This window comes from Culex quinquefasciatus, chromosome 2 (assembly GCF_015732765.1).
Source record: "Culex quinquefasciatus strain JHB chromosome 2, VPISU_Cqui_1.0_pri_paternal, whole genome shotgun sequence".
NCBI lineage: Eukaryota > Metazoa > Arthropoda > Insecta > Diptera > Culicidae > Culex > Culex quinquefasciatus.
The window spans coordinates 169,995,626-170,014,644 of NC_051862.1; the positions used below are offsets into that span (position 1 = coordinate 169,995,626).

Genomic DNA, 19,019 nt, shown 5'->3' on the forward strand with positions numbered 1-19,019 from the left:
TGAACTACTTCTCACTTTTTACACATGAGTCACTATTTTGTGAAAACTCGGCAAATTCCACAAACACTTGGTTCTTACTTTTGAACCATCACCAGTTTTGTACTTTTCCTCTCTGGAGCCACCATAAAATGTAATGTGCAGTGCATTACTTCAATAACATTATTTTCGGATTATTAATAAATTAACCCGGCGTAAGTTCGAGGATGTAAACTAACAAACTGGTGATTAAAAAGTGACTGTTTATTAAAAAGTTTCGGTTACATTATATAGTTCCTTAAATTTAGTACAATTTTTCAATGCTCTCAATCAAGAGATTTCTCTCTTGTTCTAAATCTCTCTCCTGGACTTTTGTCCTTTTCTTCCATACGCGCATAGCTTGTCTATCTCGCTTACGCGGCGATCATAGTTCGTTCTATGTTTTGTCCTCTCTATTCTAGCGGCGTCGTTCGCTCAATTTCTACTTTCTCTCTGCTTTGATCGATTAATCCGTTTGCTCGATCGTCCCTTTCACTCTATACGTGCTACTTTGTATTCAGGTGCGCGAACATGCTTCGGATGCTTGTTCTCAAGCTCTGTGCGGACAATACCGTCTTTTCGTGTTTCTGATTCTAGGATCTGATAAACTTGCAGGATATATGGTTATGTCTTCGTTTGAATTTTAACCTTCTGATTTGTACTTCTGAAAGGGGTTTTCTGATGTTCCTAGAAACCTAGCTGCCTTTCCTGTCGATAATGGTTTTCTTGGATTTCGTGTTTCTTACAGGAAATGTAATAAAATAAATCTTTCTTCTAAATTACTCGACACCGCTTGGGAATTTCTTGATTTTCGTGATTGTTGCGTCACAGGATGCGCGAGTAAGTTTTTTCTAATAATTGAAACTACTTCGGTTAATTTAACTTCAACTAAATCTGACACCGTCAGCTACACCGGACCCCGTAAATCTACATCCGTAGGTTTACCACAAATATGAATTTAGTTGGAGTTGTTACATGAGTAAATTGTTTCTTATCTTTATGGGTATTGTTGAATATGATTTCCTTACATTTATGTATTACTTGAAAGATGAAATTAATATAGGAAAAATAATATGATTTATTTGCTTTTACTATATCTATGGTGAATACCTTCTTATTATTCCTTACCCCGTATTGCTTGGGGATCATTTATAAATTTTCGTTTTGCTTATCATCTTTCATTTTGATTTTCTTATTGCCATCATCATCTGATGCATTCCTTTGTATACGCTTGACGTCGAGAACGGCTAATTTCACGACTGGTCTTGTCAAATACTTTCCTGATGCTGTTTTGATTCTAACTGATCTTACTATCCCATCTTTTCCGGGTCTTGTGTCGGTTACCAAACATTTGATCCACTTTCCTTTGTTCTCTTCATCAGGAGTTATAGCAATATCTCCAACTTCAATTGGTTTCATTTCTTGATTCCATTTTGGTCTCTTTGTAAGACTGGGTAAATACTCTTTTATCCATCGGTTCCAGTAGTTATTCGCCAACTGGCTGGACCTTTTCCATTGCTCTCGTAGAGCTTCACCTTTTGAAACATCATTTAACATTGGTTCCATATCACCGGAACAATTTATCAGAAAGTGATATGGTGTTAAAACTTCGTCGTCTTCTGACTCCAGTGGAATATGAGTCAACGGTCTGCTATTTATGATATACTCAATTTCAGTGAGTAAGCCTCGTAAAACATCTTCTGGCATAGTTTCTTGCACCGATGCTAAAATGATTTTGACTTCTTTTACCATTCTTTCCCAAACACCTCCGAAATGAGGTGCTGAAGGTGGATTGAAGAACCATTCAATTCCTTCGCTTGCTAATCTCTGACGGATTCTTTTGATTTCATTATTTGCTCCAATGAAATTTGTTCCATTGTCACTGTACAGTTGCATAATTCTACCTCGTCTTGATTGAACATTTTTCAAACAGATAAAAAGGGCATCTGTGCTCAGTTTACGAGACAGATCCAAATAAACTGCTCTTGTTATTAGGCAAGTAAATACTACTCCCCAACGTTTTTCAACACGTCTCCCTATAGAGACATTTACTGGTTCAAAGTAATCTACTCCGGCATAAGTAAACGGTTTGACAAATGGAATTGTTCTGTATGACGGAAGCGCAGCCATTATGGGTGGCTGAGGTTGCGCCGATCTATTTTTGCATAATTGACATGCGTTCTTTACTTTCTTCATTGTTGCTCTAATGTCAATTATCCAGTACTTTTGTCTAACTGATGCTATTGACGCATCCAGTTTCAAATGGTAGAATTTCTCGTGGTAATATTTCAGAATGAGTTTACTGACATGGTGATCTTTCGGTAATATAATTGGAAACTTAGCTGCGTAGTTTAGCACGTCAGCATTTTCCAATCTTCCTCTCGACCTCATTACTCCCTTTTCATCGAGGAACGGTGTGAGACCTCTAAGAGAACTATTTTTCTCAATTGGCAATTCAAATGTTAAAGACTTCATTTCGCTCGGGAACTTATCCCACTGAGCCTTTTTAATCAGAACGATTTCAGCTTCACAGAAATCTTCTTTAAGCAATGTATTTTCGTAGGCCATATTCTTAGCTTTCGAAACGATCATTTTCATTATACCACCGATGGCTCGTTTCAAGCGACTCCAATCGGAACACCATTCTATTTGAATGTAACTGTAGTTTGGAATTTTGCATTCCCTTATGATATGAACTGGCTTCAATTCTTCATCTGTTTGAAAACGTTTTCCTTTTATAGGCCAGTTTTCTTCTTGATACTTTAGGAAATTTGGACCATGCATCCAAATGGATTCTTTTGTTACAACCTTCGTTGCTTCATCTGCTGGATTGTTGTTCGTGTCTACCCATCTCCATTGAGATACGGTTGTAGAATCGAGTATTTCACTAATTTGTAATCCTACGAATACATTATATGATCTAGCATCAGACTGTATCCAAGCTAGCACTGTCTTCGAATCAGACCAATATATGGATCTGTCGATTTTCAATCTTAGTTCGTTCATTATATTTTCCGCGATTCGAGTTCCTAATACTGCTGCTAATAATTCAAGACGTGGAATGGACAGCATCTTGTTGGGGGCAACACGTGCTTTTGCTGCTGATAGATTTACTTCAGTTTGTTGTCTTGGAAATTTGATATTTTTAGTAGCTAAAAGTCTAGTTAACCAATGATTCCAGGACTCATTCAAATCTTCTGGAATTGATTCATTCCATTCTAACCCCAACTTCCACAACTCTTGCATAAATATTTTACCTTGAATTGTAATGTTTGAGATTAATCCCAATGGATCATATACTCTCATAATCGTGGATAACATATTTCTTTTCGTTGGATTTTCCGTTTTAAATTCTTTATCATCGTGTTGTAGACCAATTTCACAATGGCCATTCTTGTTATGCGCTTCTTCAATTACGCTTTCTGTTTCCTCAATTCTTGCAATTAGAGGCTTCGACAAATTACTTCTTGGTAAGAATTTACCTTTCATTTTATTTATGGATGTTTCATGATGCTGCACTTCCTTGTGCAACGCAACTGTATGTCTCCCATTGGAGTTCTTATTGGAATGATTCCCAGATACTTTGCCATGCAAGACCCAGCCTAATCTGGTTCTGTTTGCAATGGGTTAATTGAATTTGCCTACTCTTGATTCTAATCCTTGAATAACGAACGAGTGTGGCAAGCCTATTAAAAGTTTTGGACATTCTTTTCCATAACCTTTCAAATTTGTATCCTTCAGATGCGGATAACGTTTAATCATCTTGTCCTTATTTAAGGACTGTTCGGGTAGTGACATGCTACTGATAGTACGCATTTTTCGTAACTCGTAAGTTTTTCCATAACAGCCTTCGATACTAACTGTAATCTCTTGACTGTTCTCATCGTTTTGTACGTTTCCATCGGTCCATGAAAGAGCTAATGGTTTCTTAGTGCCCTTTATGGCCAATTCTTTTCTTACATCATCTAGCAACAAACTAGTAGATGAACCGAGATCTAAAAGAGCTAAAACCCTAACTCTTTTATCTCCATTTGATAATATCACCGGCATGATTTGATAATACACGCTACTATCATTCCTATCATGGTGGTTAACTTGATTTGCTGTATTTTCAGACTGTTTCTCCACGGTAGGAGTTCTTTTGGATTCGTGAAGCATTGGGTGGTGGTTTATCTTACACCCAGCAATATTGCATTTCCTAGGGTTCTGGCAGTTTCTCGAATTATGGTTCGAGAAGTTGCAACATGCGAAACAAAGTCTATTTTGCTTCACACTTTCTATTCTTTTAGCGACATCCATTTTTGCGAAAACTGGACATTCAGCATTTCTATGAGTTGTTTCATTGCATGAGAAACACTTGTATCTTTTGTCTGATTTTATATCCAAATGAGCATTCAATTTTTCTCTTCTATTGAACCTTTCGCGGTTCCCTGGTTGGGAGTATTCTCCCGTCTTATACGACATCATCATGGTTGCCAATGACTTATGGTCCTTTAGCCATATAGAAAACGATTCTAAATCTGGCAATTTATTTTCTTCAAGCAAATTCACTGCTTTCTCTTTTTCAAGCAATGATTTCAGCCATTGCTGACGCAAATTGAATGGTAGTTTTGCTACCAGATCTTGTATCAACCTTTGATCCTTCAGGTAATCAGGTTGTTTCAGCAGTTTGATATTTGTAACTAAGTTCTCGATCGAAGTTACGAAATCAATCATTGATTGTGGGTTCTCCACACTTGGGTTTTTAAGACTGAGTGCATCTTTTAAATATCCTTCATAAAGGAATCGAACGTTACCGAACTGTTCCTTTAAGGATTTCATAATTAGTGGAACATTTGTATGATCTGTCAACAGAGACTCTACGTGAAATAGGGCTTGTCCTTCAAATGTTTTTCTAGGCGGTTCAGATTTTCCACATCACTGAAGCCTCCTTCTTTTGTAGTTGTTTCAAAGATACTCTGAAACCTGGGCCATACCTTATAAGACCCGTCGAAATCAGGCAAGTCCATGAGGGCTTGTCTGGTCACAATTTTGTTAAGTTGGAGGATTGCAGCCTCCCACTTGGATTATCAACTACCATTGCAGATTGATTTTCGAGTTGCTCATTTTTAACATTCAATGATGCTTTAAATGCATCCATCATTTCTTTTAAGGTTGCTACCTGATTGTTAGTACTCTTATTGGACATGTAACGGAATGCTTCCTTTTGTGCTTCCATCATTTCGATAATTGGATTAACACTTCCTCTGAGTTTTTCCGCGATGGTCACGCATCTTGGACAAAACCATTCTTGTTTCTTGGGTGGATCTTTTGGAACATTTGCACAACTTTTGTGAAACCAATGTTGGCAATCGTCACAACCTATCATCTTATCCTTTTCATCAGCATCATTACAAAGCTGACAGTGACCATTCGTATTGCCACTAAACTTGAACAATTTTGAAGCCATATTGCTTCTTTACACTCTTTTTAGTAAATTTGCGATTTTTTCCTAACTGATCACTTCTTACGAGCTAATGTTGTAGACTTACTACTTTTCTGCTGTAGCTCGTTGCGATGGTGATGCTGCGATGCTCGTTGCGCTGCTCGTTACGCTGCTCGTTGCGTTGCTGATTCTGCAATGCTCGATGTGATGCTTCGATGTCTCGTTGTCCACACGACGATAGATTTTCCTTCAGATTGATCTGCTTCGATTGACGATTCACTGATGAAACTCCTTGGCGCATGTAGGCTCGACCTGATGTCGAATGCGACCGGGCAATCTCTAATTGACCGGATTTCTTCGTTGTAACGTGCTCTTCCAGTGAACACGACAGTTGCTGATTATTGATATCCAACCGGACTTATTCGATGTCCGGACCAGGCACACTTATCCGCAATTCGGGTGTGACCGAACAGATTTGTCCGGATTTCGACGAGCGCACTTTTCCAACCGTATGTTGAAGGCGACCGATCGGCACGTGGCACTTGATCGGATTTTGATGAACACGAGTCAACCTAGACGTTGGTCGCGGCCGAAGGAAAGTGAACTACTTCTCACTTTTACACATGAGTCACTATTTTGTGAAAACTCGGCAAATTCCACAAACACTTGGTTCTTACTTTTGAACCATCACCAGTTTTGTACTTTTCCTCTCTGGAGCCACCATAAAATGTAATGTGCAGTGCATTACTTCAATAACATTATTTTCGGATTATTAATAAATTAACCCGGCGTAAGTTCGAGGATGTAAACTAACAAACTGGTGATTAAAAAGTGACTGTTTATTAAAAAGTTTCGGTTACATTATATAGTTCCTTAAATTTAGTACAATTTTTCAATGCTCTCAATCAAGAGATTTCTCTCTTGTTCTAAATCTCTCTCCTGGACTTTTGTCCTTTTCTTCCATACGCGCATAGCTTGTCTATCTCGCTTACGCGGCGATCATAGTTCGTTCTATGTTTTGTCCTCTCTATTCTAGTGGCGTCGTTCGCTCAATTTCTACTTTCTCTCTGCTTTGATCGATTAATCCGTTTGCTCGATCGTCCCTTTCACTCTATACATGCTACTTTGTATTCAGGTGCGCGAACATGCTTCGGGTGCTTGTTCTCAAGCTCTGTGCGGACAATACCGTCTTTTCGTGTTTCTGATTCTAGGATCTGATAAACTTGCAGGATATATGGTTATGTCTTCGTTTGAATTTTAACCTTCTGATTTGTACTTCTGAAAAGGGTTTTCTGATGTTCCTAGAAACCTAGCTGCCTTTCCTGTCGATAATGGTTTTCTTGGATTTCGTGTTTCTTACAGGAAATGTAATAAAATAAATCTTTCTTCTAAATTACCCGACACCGCTTGAATTTCTTGATTTTCGTGATTGTTGCGTCACAGGATGCGCGAGTAAGTTTTTTCTAATAATTGAAACTACTTCGGTTAATTTAACTTCAACTAAATCTGACACCGTCAGCTACAGACATAGAGACCACCGTAATGATTTTGGGCGCCACTTCCGTCGGCTCCAGCACCACCACTCGAATCGTTAAACAGCGAGTATTCGTGCGCCTCCCCAATTCGCATGAAGGTTGTTGTTGATCTTGGACTGCAGTTGCTGGGCGATGGCCGCTGCGGCTGCTGCTGAGAAGGTTGGTGTTCCGCTGTCGACTGGACCGGTGCTGCTGCTGGAAACGAAGGCAGTTGTTGATATTGTCACTGTCGCGGATTAAGTGGGCGCGATTTGTTGGCGTGAGCTGGAGGTTGTCCGATCGGGGAAATTGATCTGCTTGAGCCGGATTCGATTGAGGCCGGTGGAGTTGGTGATGAAGGCTTAGCCGCTTCGATTTAAGAAAAAAAAAATATAAATTAATTTATATAATACCATCCGGATTGTCCAGGAGTTGCAAAAGAAGTTGGAGGAGTAAGGTCTTCATTTGCGTTTGAATCTTCCAACCAATCTGGAATTTCCAAAAACAAAGGTTGACTTCTCACCTTCGTCCGGTGTTGCACCTTCCGGACCGTCTGGAAGATGCAAAAGCAAAAGTCATACATTCCTCCTCCAACGATCGTTGCACCTTCCGGACTTCCAAAAACAAAGAATGAAATGTTTCTCCAGCCAAGTTTGTACCTGCCGGACAATCCGGATTCCGGATGGGGCAAAAATTGTTGGAGGAGGAAGTTTTTCCTTTGCTTTTGCATCTTGAGACACAGCGGGAACTGGATTGCCACTTTTGCCAGCTGAAAAAGTGGTCAATCAATCCTCCCGGACCATTTCGGCAAGGGGGAAGTAGATTGACATTTCTTCCAGCTGGCAAAAGTGGACCACCCAAGGACCACCACAACTCCCGGACCTTCCGAAAAGAAAAAGCAAATTTGTCACTTCCACCAGCTGGAAAATAGATAACTGAACATTCCGAACCATTCGGAGAAGCTGAGAAAATGGGCCTCTGCTACACCCGGAACGTTCCGGGAAAGAAAAAAACAAAATTGCCGCTTCCAGAACTGAACTTACCTCGACTTAGAAAAAAAGCTGACTGCTGCTGACCATTTCTTCGCCAAGTCCAAACTACTCAAACGCCAGTTCAGCTTTTGAACTGTCGTTTGAGTGAAAAATCCACTCATAATCAAGTTCAGAAAACCACTCATTTTCAGTTCGAGCTCCGAACTTGATTATGAGTGGATTTGAACTTGATTTTGAGTACATCCAGCTGACCGTGTAGGCAAAAGAAAAACATATCGTTTAGTAAATATCTCAAAGCAAAACGATAAGTTTGTGTTCGCGCGCGCAGTATTTTAGGATGTTTTTCTAGGACTTTGATGTCGTGATTTTGAATCCGTTCAGATTTCGCAATGGAAGATCCAGCGGCCCTCGAATCGTACCTGGGCCAGCTGGTGCAACGACTTGACCAGGCAGAACAAAGTTCCAATTCCTTCCAGAAAGCCAACACAATCCGGAATCTGAGCTCGCAACTTTTCGCCGAAGCACAGGCAACGTGAGTTAAATTTAATTTTGGGTGGCTCGTTGACGCCCTGATGGGAACCAAAAACCTTTTTATTTGATTTAGAAACGATGAGCGCCTCGCTGTTTCCATCCTGGCGCGATACTTGGATCAGTACCAGGACACAGTTATGGACACCGACACGGTCAACAACTACTGCGACTCGGTGGCCGAGCTGCTCCAGAACGAAGACGAAGAGGAACCGGGCATTACCGAGAGCATGCTCGGCGATCCGTTGAGCTACTTTTCCAATGACCAGCGCAGACTGTGCCAAGGAACGTTCGAAGACTGCACCAGCTGGCAACCGAGCGCGTCCGATTTGCAGGCCGTCTTTCAGCGAGTCACTCAGAACGTCGTGGTGGCACCGGAAGTGGTTCCGGCTAAAGCGGCGGTGCCAAAGGCCACCTTGTCGGCGGTTGAGGAAATCTCCCGTCGCGTTTTTGGTCCAAAACCGTCGATCTTTGCACCGAAGGTACCGATTATGGCGAAACCGGTTCCGGTGGAGGTTGCTCAGCCGAAAGTGGCGCCGAATGAACCCGGTAAGGAGAGTTCCGCCGCTGGGACTAGCTTCCGAACGGCCAAGGACGAGCTGCAGATTCAGAATGTTAAGAAGTATGGTACGGCGAATCCTGCTGGGAAGACGCCCTTATTCGCTTATGGAAGCAAAAAATCGCTGGGTGGTCGTCGGACGCTCGGGAGCAAATTTGTCTGTCCGATTCGCAACGACGACGAAGAGAACAAGCCACCTTCGAGGCAGCAGCACGGGGACAATCAATCTGCGGCGTCCGGGTCGAGTCAGGAGGAGTTGGAAGAGGTTGACGAACGGCTGCGCAACATCGATCCCAAAATGGTCGAGTTAATTCGGAACGAAATCATGGATCGTTTCTCTCCCGTAACGTGGGACGACATCGCGGGGCTCGAGTACGCCAAGCAAATTATTCGCGAAGCCATCGTGTGTCCGCTGCTGCGGCCGGACATCTTCACCGGATTGCGCAAACCTCCGCGGGGAATTCTCCTGTTTGGACCGCCCGGAACGGGCAAAACTCTGATCGGCAAGTGCATCGCATCGCAGTCCAACGCCACGTTTTTCTCGATTAGCGCGTCCTCGCTAACTTCGAAGTGGATCGGCGAGGGAGAAAAGATGGTCCGAACGCTGTTTGCGGTGGCCGCCGTGCACCAGCCGGCGGTCGTATTCATCGACGAGATCGATTCCCTACTCTGCCAGCGGTCTGAAACGGAGCACGAAAGTTCGCGCCGACTCAAAACGGAATTCCTCATTCAGCTGGACGGAGCTGCCACCGCCGATGACGAGCGAATCCTCATCGTCGGTGCCACCAATCGGCCCCAGGAACTGGACGAAGCGGCTCGGCGGCGCCTCGTCAAACGCCTGTACATTCCACTGCCGGAACTGAACGCACGAACCCAGATCTTAAGTCGGCTTCTCGCCAGCGAGAAGAACTCCCTCACCGACGGTCAGATTGCCGAGATTGGCCAGCTGACGGAGGGCTTCTCGGGGGCCGACATGAAGGTGCTCTGCCACGAAGCCTCGATGGGGCCGATTCGGTCCATTTCGTACGATCAGCTGGTGCAGGTGGCGAAGGAAGACGTCCGGGCGGTTAATTACGACGATTTTAAAACGGCGCTGAGTCGGGTGCGGGCGAGCGTTTCGCAAGGAGATCTGGTGCAGTACGTGCAGTGGGATCGTCTCTACGGGTCGGGCAGTTCCGGCTGATGATGACAGGTAACGGTGGTGGTTTGTGTTTTGTTTCTGTTTTTGGACAAATATTATAGTTCTTTTGTATTTGAGAAAGAATTATTTTGATGACTTCCTTGTAAGATAACCTTGACCTTCAGAACTTCCAAGAATCGCAGCTCTTGCAAAGGACCAAACCACCTCCAGCGAGCTGAGTGTGGAAGGAGAGAGACTCTTCTTATTAGTACGCAGTTATTTCAAAGACCGATGGTTTTTATCGGTGAGGAGGACAAGCGCTACATTTCACATGATTACTCTTGGTCACATGGATGGCCTAATGAAGCAGTGCGTAGCCAACTGTTTGACAAACTAGATTCCATGCATCGATGCAATGAACACCGGACCTTGGGCTGCTATGGAGCAAGAGGACTTGCTAGTTGCTGGAAAATATATGAAAAAGAAGTCTTCCACGCTACGTACACCGTAAAAAAAGGAGCAACATGAATCTTGAATACTTGATAATAATGTAAATGTCGCATAATACTCGCGCAGTATTCCTAGGTTGCATACCGTATCGACTCCAATATTGGCTTCATATTGGTGCAGTATCAGAAGTGAATTGCCCTTTGGTTGAATAAGATTTAAAAGGCGAGAGAATGCCACGAAGAACTAGGAAAAACCGCCTTCTATGGCGTGGCTTCGATCCATGCTGGACCAACTCTTTATGAATTAAATTTTTATAATATGTTGCTTTTAGAAACGATTTCCAAAAAAGGGGCAGTATTGATTTATCATGAGAAAGAGCTTCAGATACTTGAATAGCACGTCCCGAGAAGGGAAAGGATGTTCCATTTCGCGAAATTTTGGATTGCTACTCTGTATACAGTATATAGAGCCCTAAGATGAAGTTCTTCATCAAGCTATCCGTAGTCAGCATGGATAGGTAATCGAAAAACATTCCCGATGAGCCATAATTTGAATGGATGAAGCTTGAAAATCCGACTCTAAAATTTGTTTGTAAGTAAGCTTAGTAGATTGTACAACAAATTTATTTTCCATTTAACGACGTCGAACGCTGATTAGCACGCAGAAACTTCTGTAAAAGTGTAAACAAAGGTCTGTAACGTGTTTTTTTGGGTACAGTTTTATTTTATTTTTTCATTAGATATTATGCACAATACATGAAGGGCCCAAAACTATCGACTCCCACCAAAAAACGGAATCTAGTTTAATCCTTCACGGACTGCAGCAGTCCGGCGGCCTTCATGCGCTCGAACGACTTGTTGGCGTCGTACGTCCTGTAAACAAAGGAAAACCCAAAAAAAAAAGTTAGTTTGCTCCCATGTTCCCGGAAGTTCCGACAACACACTCACTTGTAAAAGTCGGCGTAGGCCTGCTTCTTGGGGTCCACGTACAGCAGCTTGACGGCGATCACGGAGATCGTGCACAGCACGCCGGACACGATCAGGTTGCGCTTGATGGACGCGTTATGCAGTCCGCGCAGCACCGGCTTCGGGATCTTGGCAGCGACCTCAGACATCTGTGCGGATGGAGAAAAAAGATGGTTCCATTACGTAATTTAGACAGGCGTTTTGTTTTGTTGCCAAAAAGTTGTCGGAACAGAAACAAATTTGCGCAAAATACTCTTCTGTTCTTGCAGAACTAAATTCCATACAAATTACAATAATGTATCGAGAAAATACTCACTTTTTGGGGATTTATTTGCACAAAATTTGTCCGGAAAAAACCTTGCAAGAGTTTTCGAGCTGCAAAACAGATGTGTCAAGCGCGAGGTGCTCGGAATGATTGGAAAACGGCCAGCTGAGGGTGACGTTATCGTTTTCACAGGGTGCTTAGATTTGTGTGTCTGTGCGGATAACCAAGAAAGTTTTCTCTTAGAAATTATATTCAAGCCAGGGACCAAGAGAATACAAAACTGATCGCTTGAGGGTTTGAAAAAATATTTCACATTTTTAAAATAAAGTGAACCTCGCTTTTGACAGTCCATATAGGGTGAACGTTCCATAAACTGGTAGCACAAAATAGGGTATACAGGACATTTATGAGTAAATTTGAAAATATTTAATTTTAATATTTAGGTTTGTAATTTTGAAATTTCTATTTATTGTCCAGTTATTTTTTTTGTTTAGACCGAGCCATGCCGTAACGCTTCCGCCTCATAAACGGAAGTTCAGAACCCGGTGCGGACAAACATAACTGGTAATCGATGCCCTTCTGGATTCGATTTCTAAGTAAGGAAAAATAGTTTATAGTCACAAGCTGGACATTATCTTCTTGGAATGTTGACATTCAACACTAAAACATGTTAATAAGTTAACATTTAAAAAAAATAACGAGTGACTTCGTTCTCAAAAGGCTGGATAATATTTTATTTTATCTAGTTATTTATTTTTTACAAAACATATTCAAAATTGTTCATCAAAAACAAAATTTAAAATAATTTTACACAAAAAACAACTTTTTTTCAATTGCACATTTGCTGGCTCTTTTACCCTATATTTAGCATCATAAGGGGTAAAGCGACCAAATAGCGGGGGCCACGGTCCAACCAATGTGAGTATCGCGGCCCATACATACAATTTGACAATCTTGCCATCAGGCTGGCTGTTGTCAAAGGTTGCCTTGAGTTTTCAGCTGACTTTTTGGGAAATATTCAAAACAAACCAAGTTGACAGCCAAATAAACGCAAATTTCAGTTCAACTTGCTGATTTTTACACTGCGGTAGTTAGGCGGCAATAATCTACTGTCACTCACAGCGAAGGAGAAACGTGATTTTATCTCGCAATAAGCAATATGTATAAATAAATATTTATATTAAATACAAATATATCTGGAGTTTTTTTTTATAAAAAGGTCCAATAAACCAAATTTTCAGTTTTGCTTTTTGGGTGTTTTTTAATACCCCTGATTCAAGGCGGTTTCAAAAACACCCTAAAAGCAAAAAGTGGAAATTTGATGTATTGACCTTAAAAAAGCTTCAGACATGATACATAAACAATATCTCGACTTTTTTTTTTTTATTAGGTCCTATAAACATATGAAAGACAATGTTTATGGGTTTATGCCCAAACCACCCCAAACCATTCTAAAATGTTGACAGCTTTTAAATGTTAGGACCGAGATTTCCTAAAAAGGGTCCACGTGGTTTTTGGATCGTCCCTGTAGTAAACAATCTAAACACGATTTTTCTTAGCAAAATTAAATCAGAATATTTCTAATGGATTTTTAAATAAATTACTTCTCGGCCTTTCTTGGCAGAAAAAATAATGTTTTTACTGATTTTCTTTTGACAGTTTTACCAGCTGTAGCATGATATTTTATTTTTCGATATTTTGCTACTGAGCAATTCTCTGAAATTTCGGTCATTCGATTTTTTTTTGTATTTTTCAATCCGGCTGAAACTTTTTTTGTGCCTTTGGTTATGCCCAAAGAAGCCATTTTGCATTATTAGGTTGTCCATATAATTTTCTATACAAATTTGACAGCTGCTCATACAAAAATGATATACGCAAATTTGAAAATCTGTATCTTTTGAAGGAATTTGTTGATCGATTTGGTATCTTCGGCAAAGTTTTAGGTATGGATAAGGACCACACTGAAAAAAATTATACACGGTAAAAAAATGGTGAATTTTTATTTCACTTTTTGTCTCTAAAACTTGATTTGCAAAAAAACACTATTTTTGTTTTTTTTTAATGTTTTAGGGGACATCAAATGCCAACTTTTCAGAAATTTCCAGAATGGGCTAAAAATCTTTGACCGAGTTCTGAATTTTTGAATCAATATTGATTTAACAAAAAAATCAAAAAAATTTCATCTTCATATTTCGATGTAAAATTGAATTTGCAATCAAAAAGTACTTTAGTGAAGTTTTGATAAAGTGTTTTCGTTTTCAAGTTATATCAATTTTTAAGTAACTATTTTAAAAATAGTCGCAGTTATTTATTTTTTGAAATTAGTGCGCATGTTTGCCCACTTTTGAAAAAAATATTTTTGAAAAGCGGAGAAAACTCCAAAAAAAATATCTATATTTTAATTTTTTGAACTTTGTTTATACGACCCTTAGTTGCTGAGATATTGTCATGCAAAGATTTAAAAACAGGAAAATTCTCGGGTGAGTTTTCAAAAAGCCGTAAGAGCCACCGTGACCTCCGACACTAATTTTCATTTTTCTCCAAATTGAAACAAAATTTCGTTTATCTTTAATTTAGAGCACTTGAAGGACGTGTAGATGAACAATCTCAAGCATTTTAGAAATAGTTTTTTCGTAAGTAGGTCGAGTACCGTTGCAAAAAGGTCTTTGTTTACCAATGGCTCTTACGTCTTTTTGAAAACTAATCCGAGAATTGATGTTTTTCAAGTCTCTACCAAACAACCATTTTCTAATGACGATATCTCAGCAACTAATGGTCCGATTTTCAATGTCAAAATATGAAACATTCGTGAAATTTTCCGATCTTTTCGAAAACAGTATTTTCATTTTTTTTAAATCAAGTCTAACATTTCAAAATGGCGTAATATTAAATGTTTGGCCCTTTTGAAAAACCTAAAGTACCAAAAGTGTTTCAGTCGGATTAAAAAAAATAATACAAAAAAACAAAATTAAGTATAAAAGACCGATTTCGTAAAGAATTGCTCTACTTTTAAAATAAGACATAAAATTTTGTTATTTTTTTTAACAGAGAAGAAAAATTCCGTCCATCGGTTTGTTTTTATTCACATGTTTCACTGTAGACTGGAGTTATAACTTGAGATAAAATCTGTAAGCAATCGCCACCAGGCACGCTATCGCGGCCACCAGCACGAACATCGACACCGGTGACTGCTTCTGCACCACCATCACCGTGTCCCCCTGGCTGGTCAGGGTCGTTTCCCCGTTGGACAGCGTCGTACAGTTGACCCATTCCTTCTCGCCCTGGGCAATCTCGGCGATCATGCTGAACTTGGTTATCTTGGCGATGCGCACCTGAAAGATTGGTTGATTGTGAGGAAATTTGTGTTGTTTTTTAAGAACTTTGAACGACTCACCTCAACCAGCTTGCCCAGCAGTGGTTTGTCCATGGGAAGCAAGATCTGCTCGTAGAATTTGTTGTGACCGACGTAGTGCTTTTTGTCGTGGGATATCTCCGTGACGAGCACGGTTTGTCGGTCACCGATCGTGTACTTCTTTGCGTATGGTTCGTAGCCGTAGAACAGGTCCGTCAAACGCTTGGTTCGCGTTTTCACCTGATCGGGCGGGATTCGTTGCATTTTGGCTGCCGGGGTTCCGGGTCGCGGGTAGAATTGGTTGATGAACAGGCTCGGGAATTCGTACTTGGCGCACAGGGACATTGTGTGCTCAAAGTCGGCCTCAGTTTCCGTGGGGAATCCGCAGATGATGTCCGTGGCTATGGTTATTCCGGGGACTTTTTGCTTAAGGAAGTCGCAGATGCGTTCGAAATCAGCTCGGCAGTACTCGCGCTTCATTTCTCCCAGCACCGAATCGGATCCACTCTGGACGGGGACGTGCAGGAAACCGTAGACTTTCGGGTGCGCCAGAATCTTGGCCATTTCGTCGAGATGTTCCAGTATGTAGGGTGGATTGGTCATGCCGAGTCGGAGTCGGCAGTTGTCCGGGATAACTTCGACCAGCTTCCACAGCAGTTCCGGGAGCGAGGATCCAATGTCGCGACCGTACGTTCCGGTGTCTTCGGACGTTAGCCAGATTTCGCAGACTCCTTCCTGGAACACTTGGGTAGCCCGCTCGATGATTTCCTCAACCGGATAGCTGACCAAGTCGGCACGGGCAAACTTAGTCTTACAGTAAGTGCACGCGTTCAGACAACCTGAATTGATCGGGATGATTTCAATTAACGGGTTCTTACGAACCTTGGGCAGCGCCAAGTTAGGTCCAGCCACCTTCTTCCCGTTGATCTTCTTCGGCTGCAGCAACCGCACCGAGTGTCCTTTGAGGGTTTCCTCAACAACCTCGGTCACTCGATCCAGCTGCTGAACGCCTACGATGCTCAAACCGGTCATGTACTCGGACTTTGGAGCGGCCTGCGGAACGCAACCCGCCAACACGACGTGCTTTCCCAATTTCTCCGCCGCCAATATCTCATTGCGGAACGTGTCCTCCGAAGGATTCTTCACGGTACAACTGTTCAGCAGCCATAGATTCGCGTCCGCCTTATCCGTCGTAATGTTGTACCCATACGAGGCCAACTGACCGGCCATGTACTCACTGTCCGAGCTGTTGTGCGCGCAGCCCCATGTCTTCATGTAGATCCGTTGCGTCCCCGGAATCACACTCTCCAGAATCGGCTTCTCGGCCGTCTCGAGCTTCTCGTTCTGTTGCGCCTCAATCGCCTTGCTCACCCGCTTGGCCCGGATCGTCACGTTGGTCTTGTTGGCGTACCGCTCCTTCGGCGTGATGTCCTGGGACTGGATCAGGTCCTCGATGTCGTCTATTATTTCGCCACAGGCCGACATTGTGTCGAGATTCGTGAGAAATTCACGATTTTTACTGATCTGTTGCCGCCGGAATCCGGTGTCGCGTGTAGTACGCAAGTAAAAAGAACCGATATCAAAACATGTCAAAAAATGTAAACATGCAAGGTTTGGGTGGCTGACGGAGCGAAGGTGGGATGGGTTTGGCGCACGTGTGAGACGTGATAGGGTCGATCTACATCAGGGTGGCCACCTCGGGAAAAAACCGGGAAAACCGGGAAAAAACCGGGATTTTTATCTACCGGGAGAAAACCGGGAAAAACTCGGGAATTCGACTGTCAAACCGGGAAAATATTCGAAGTTTAGTTAAAATTTTACAAAAGCCTCTTTAATGTATTCAAAATGTTATTTTCCTTAATTAAAATATTATTCCTGTTATTCTAAATGAAGAATTCACGAAAACTATGTTTGAATTTGTGTAATAGACATAGCTTCTTGGCTATGGATGTTTTTTTTTCTGTTGTACATATCCTATGATATTTTTACTCGGCGAATTTGTTTATTTTTTAAATAAAGCAAATTGTTTGCTCTACAGCAGCGGTTCTCAACTTGGGGTACATGTACCCCTGGGGTTTACCACGAGTGGTCTCAGGGTGTCCGGAAGACAAACCCCGTAATGACGGACATTTGTCCCAAACAAAATACTTGTTCGGTAACTGGGCGCTCGATAACAGGGCTGTAGCCCGCTTAAAAAGCAGACAAACGTCAAAAAACAAACCGAAATGACCGAGGGGTCAATGGATCAATGGTTTTTAAGTTCTCAGCACAGTTACCGAACAAGTACTGTATTTAAGAGAAAAAAAAATAACAAATGGTTTTGAAGCAAAAAATTAACAATGATATGCAGTAAATTACGGGCGAACTGTTTTTAACCAATCAGAAAATGTTTGAAACAATATTTCTCGGATTAGTTTTCAAAAAGCCGTGAGAGCCATTGGTAAACAAAGTCCTTTTTGCTTCGGTATTCGACCTACTTACGAAAAACCAATATCAAAAATGCTTGAGATTGTTCATCTACACGTCCTTCAAGTGCCCCAAACTAAAAATAAATGATATTTTGTTTAATTTTGGAGAAAATGAAAATTAGTGTCAGAGGTCACGGTGGCTCTTACGGCTTTTTGAAAACTCACCCGAGATTTGAATGATAAACCTATAATTTGCACTCGTTTAAAAAAAAATTAAAAAAAAAAATAAAGAACAAGCCATAGTCTCAACATTTGAAGGCAAAAATGTTTAAAATGCATTTTACTACAATATTTAATTCGCATTCGCATTCGCATTCGCATTCGCATTCGCATGGAGATGGTGATCTTAGCGGGTTGCAGACTGGATTTCTTCATGTATGTGTGATGATTGTCCAGCTCAGGTTGCATAGAAATTGATTAAAGGGAATTAAAACCAATTCTACCCGAACAGGACAGGCAGCACCATGAGAGCCATCCATTGCCGGCCGCTCCCATCTCCACCATACACCGGGACAGGAATAAGGATTAGGAGCACGGGAAATGTTGATGCTAAACTTACTTAGAAAAAGGCATTTTACTACAATATTTAATCTTCAATAAATGTCAGATTTGACCAAAAAAAATATCATCAAAAAAAACTTTTTATGATACTAAAGATCAATTTTTTCTAAAAAAAATCAAAAGATTATTAAATCAACCCAAAAATGATTCTAAACGCCCCTGATTTTTTGGGGCAACTTGGAGGGGGGGGGGGGACAAAAACTTTAATTTAAATTTGTATGTGTTGTTGCAAAAATCGCAGCACGGTCATTTTTTATCATTTTGTGTTTTGGTTTTTTTAGAATGTTTTTTTTATTTAAAATTATTTTCGAAAATTTATCCCATCAATACATACAAACTTAGCGAAGATACTAAATCGATAACAAAATGTTTCAAGGTACCAATTTTTTACATTTGTATGGCTGCTGCCAAAGTGTATAAATATTTGTTTGGACTAATGATGCAATAATATTTGTTTGGTTAAAATAAAAGAACTCACATAATATTAGCCAAAAAATAATAATTAATTCATAGAAATTAATAATTCTTATAAGAATAGCTCTTCTTGAATTCACAAAAGCTTTTTTTTCAAAAAAAATTACGAACATTTACATAAATGTTGATAACAATGTATTTTTGCAAATCTTTTCTACAAAATTAATAATTTTCTTTATGCAATTTACTGCTTTCTAGTTATAATTTATGTTATTCTAAAAAATAAAAACTATTTTTTTTATTTTGAGTTTGTAAAATCTGTAGAGCATGATGGTGAAAAATCCCAATCATTAGGGAAATTAGAGGTTTGGATTGGAAGCAGATAAAAATG

General features: G+C 40.8%; 3 protein-coding genes across 3 annotated transcripts; 1 reads left to right on the forward strand and 2 right to left on the reverse strand.

Annotated features, from left to right (window-relative positions):
- Positions 1-8,227: 8,227 nt before the first annotated feature.
- LOC6051866 (fidgetin-like protein 1) lies at positions 8,228-10,285 on the forward strand. The gene is made up of 2 exons (XM_001842089.2): positions 8,228-8,478; positions 8,551-10,285. The coding sequence occupies exons 1-2, from the start codon at positions 8,336-8,338 to the stop codon at positions 10,214-10,216; spliced, it is 1,809 nt and encodes a 602-aa protein (XP_001842141.2). The 5' UTR covers positions 8,228-8,335; the 3' UTR covers positions 10,217-10,285.
- Positions 10,286-11,305: 1,020 nt separating this feature from the next.
- LOC6031325 (cytochrome c oxidase subunit 6C) lies at positions 11,306-12,023 on the reverse strand. Its single transcript, XM_001842088.2, has 3 exons — positions 11,885-12,023; positions 11,551-11,717; positions 11,306-11,475 (listed from the first exon to the last, which is right to left on the reverse strand). The coding sequence occupies exons 2-3, from the start codon at positions 11,715-11,717 to the stop codon at positions 11,406-11,408; spliced, it is 237 nt and encodes a 78-aa protein (XP_001842140.1). The 5' UTR covers positions 11,885-12,023; the 3' UTR covers positions 11,306-11,405.
- Positions 12,024-14,891: 2,868 nt separating this feature from the next.
- LOC6031324 (threonylcarbamoyladenosine tRNA methylthiotransferase) lies at positions 14,892-16,765 on the reverse strand. The gene is made up of 2 exons (XM_001842087.2): positions 15,228-16,765; positions 14,892-15,165 (listed from the first exon to the last, which is right to left on the reverse strand). Exons 1-2 carry the CDS (start codon positions 16,668-16,670, stop codon positions 14,941-14,943), a joined length of 1,668 nt encoding a protein of 555 aa, XP_001842139.2. The 5' UTR covers positions 16,671-16,765; the 3' UTR covers positions 14,892-14,940.
- Between the last annotated feature and the right edge of the window lie 2,254 nt (positions 16,766-19,019).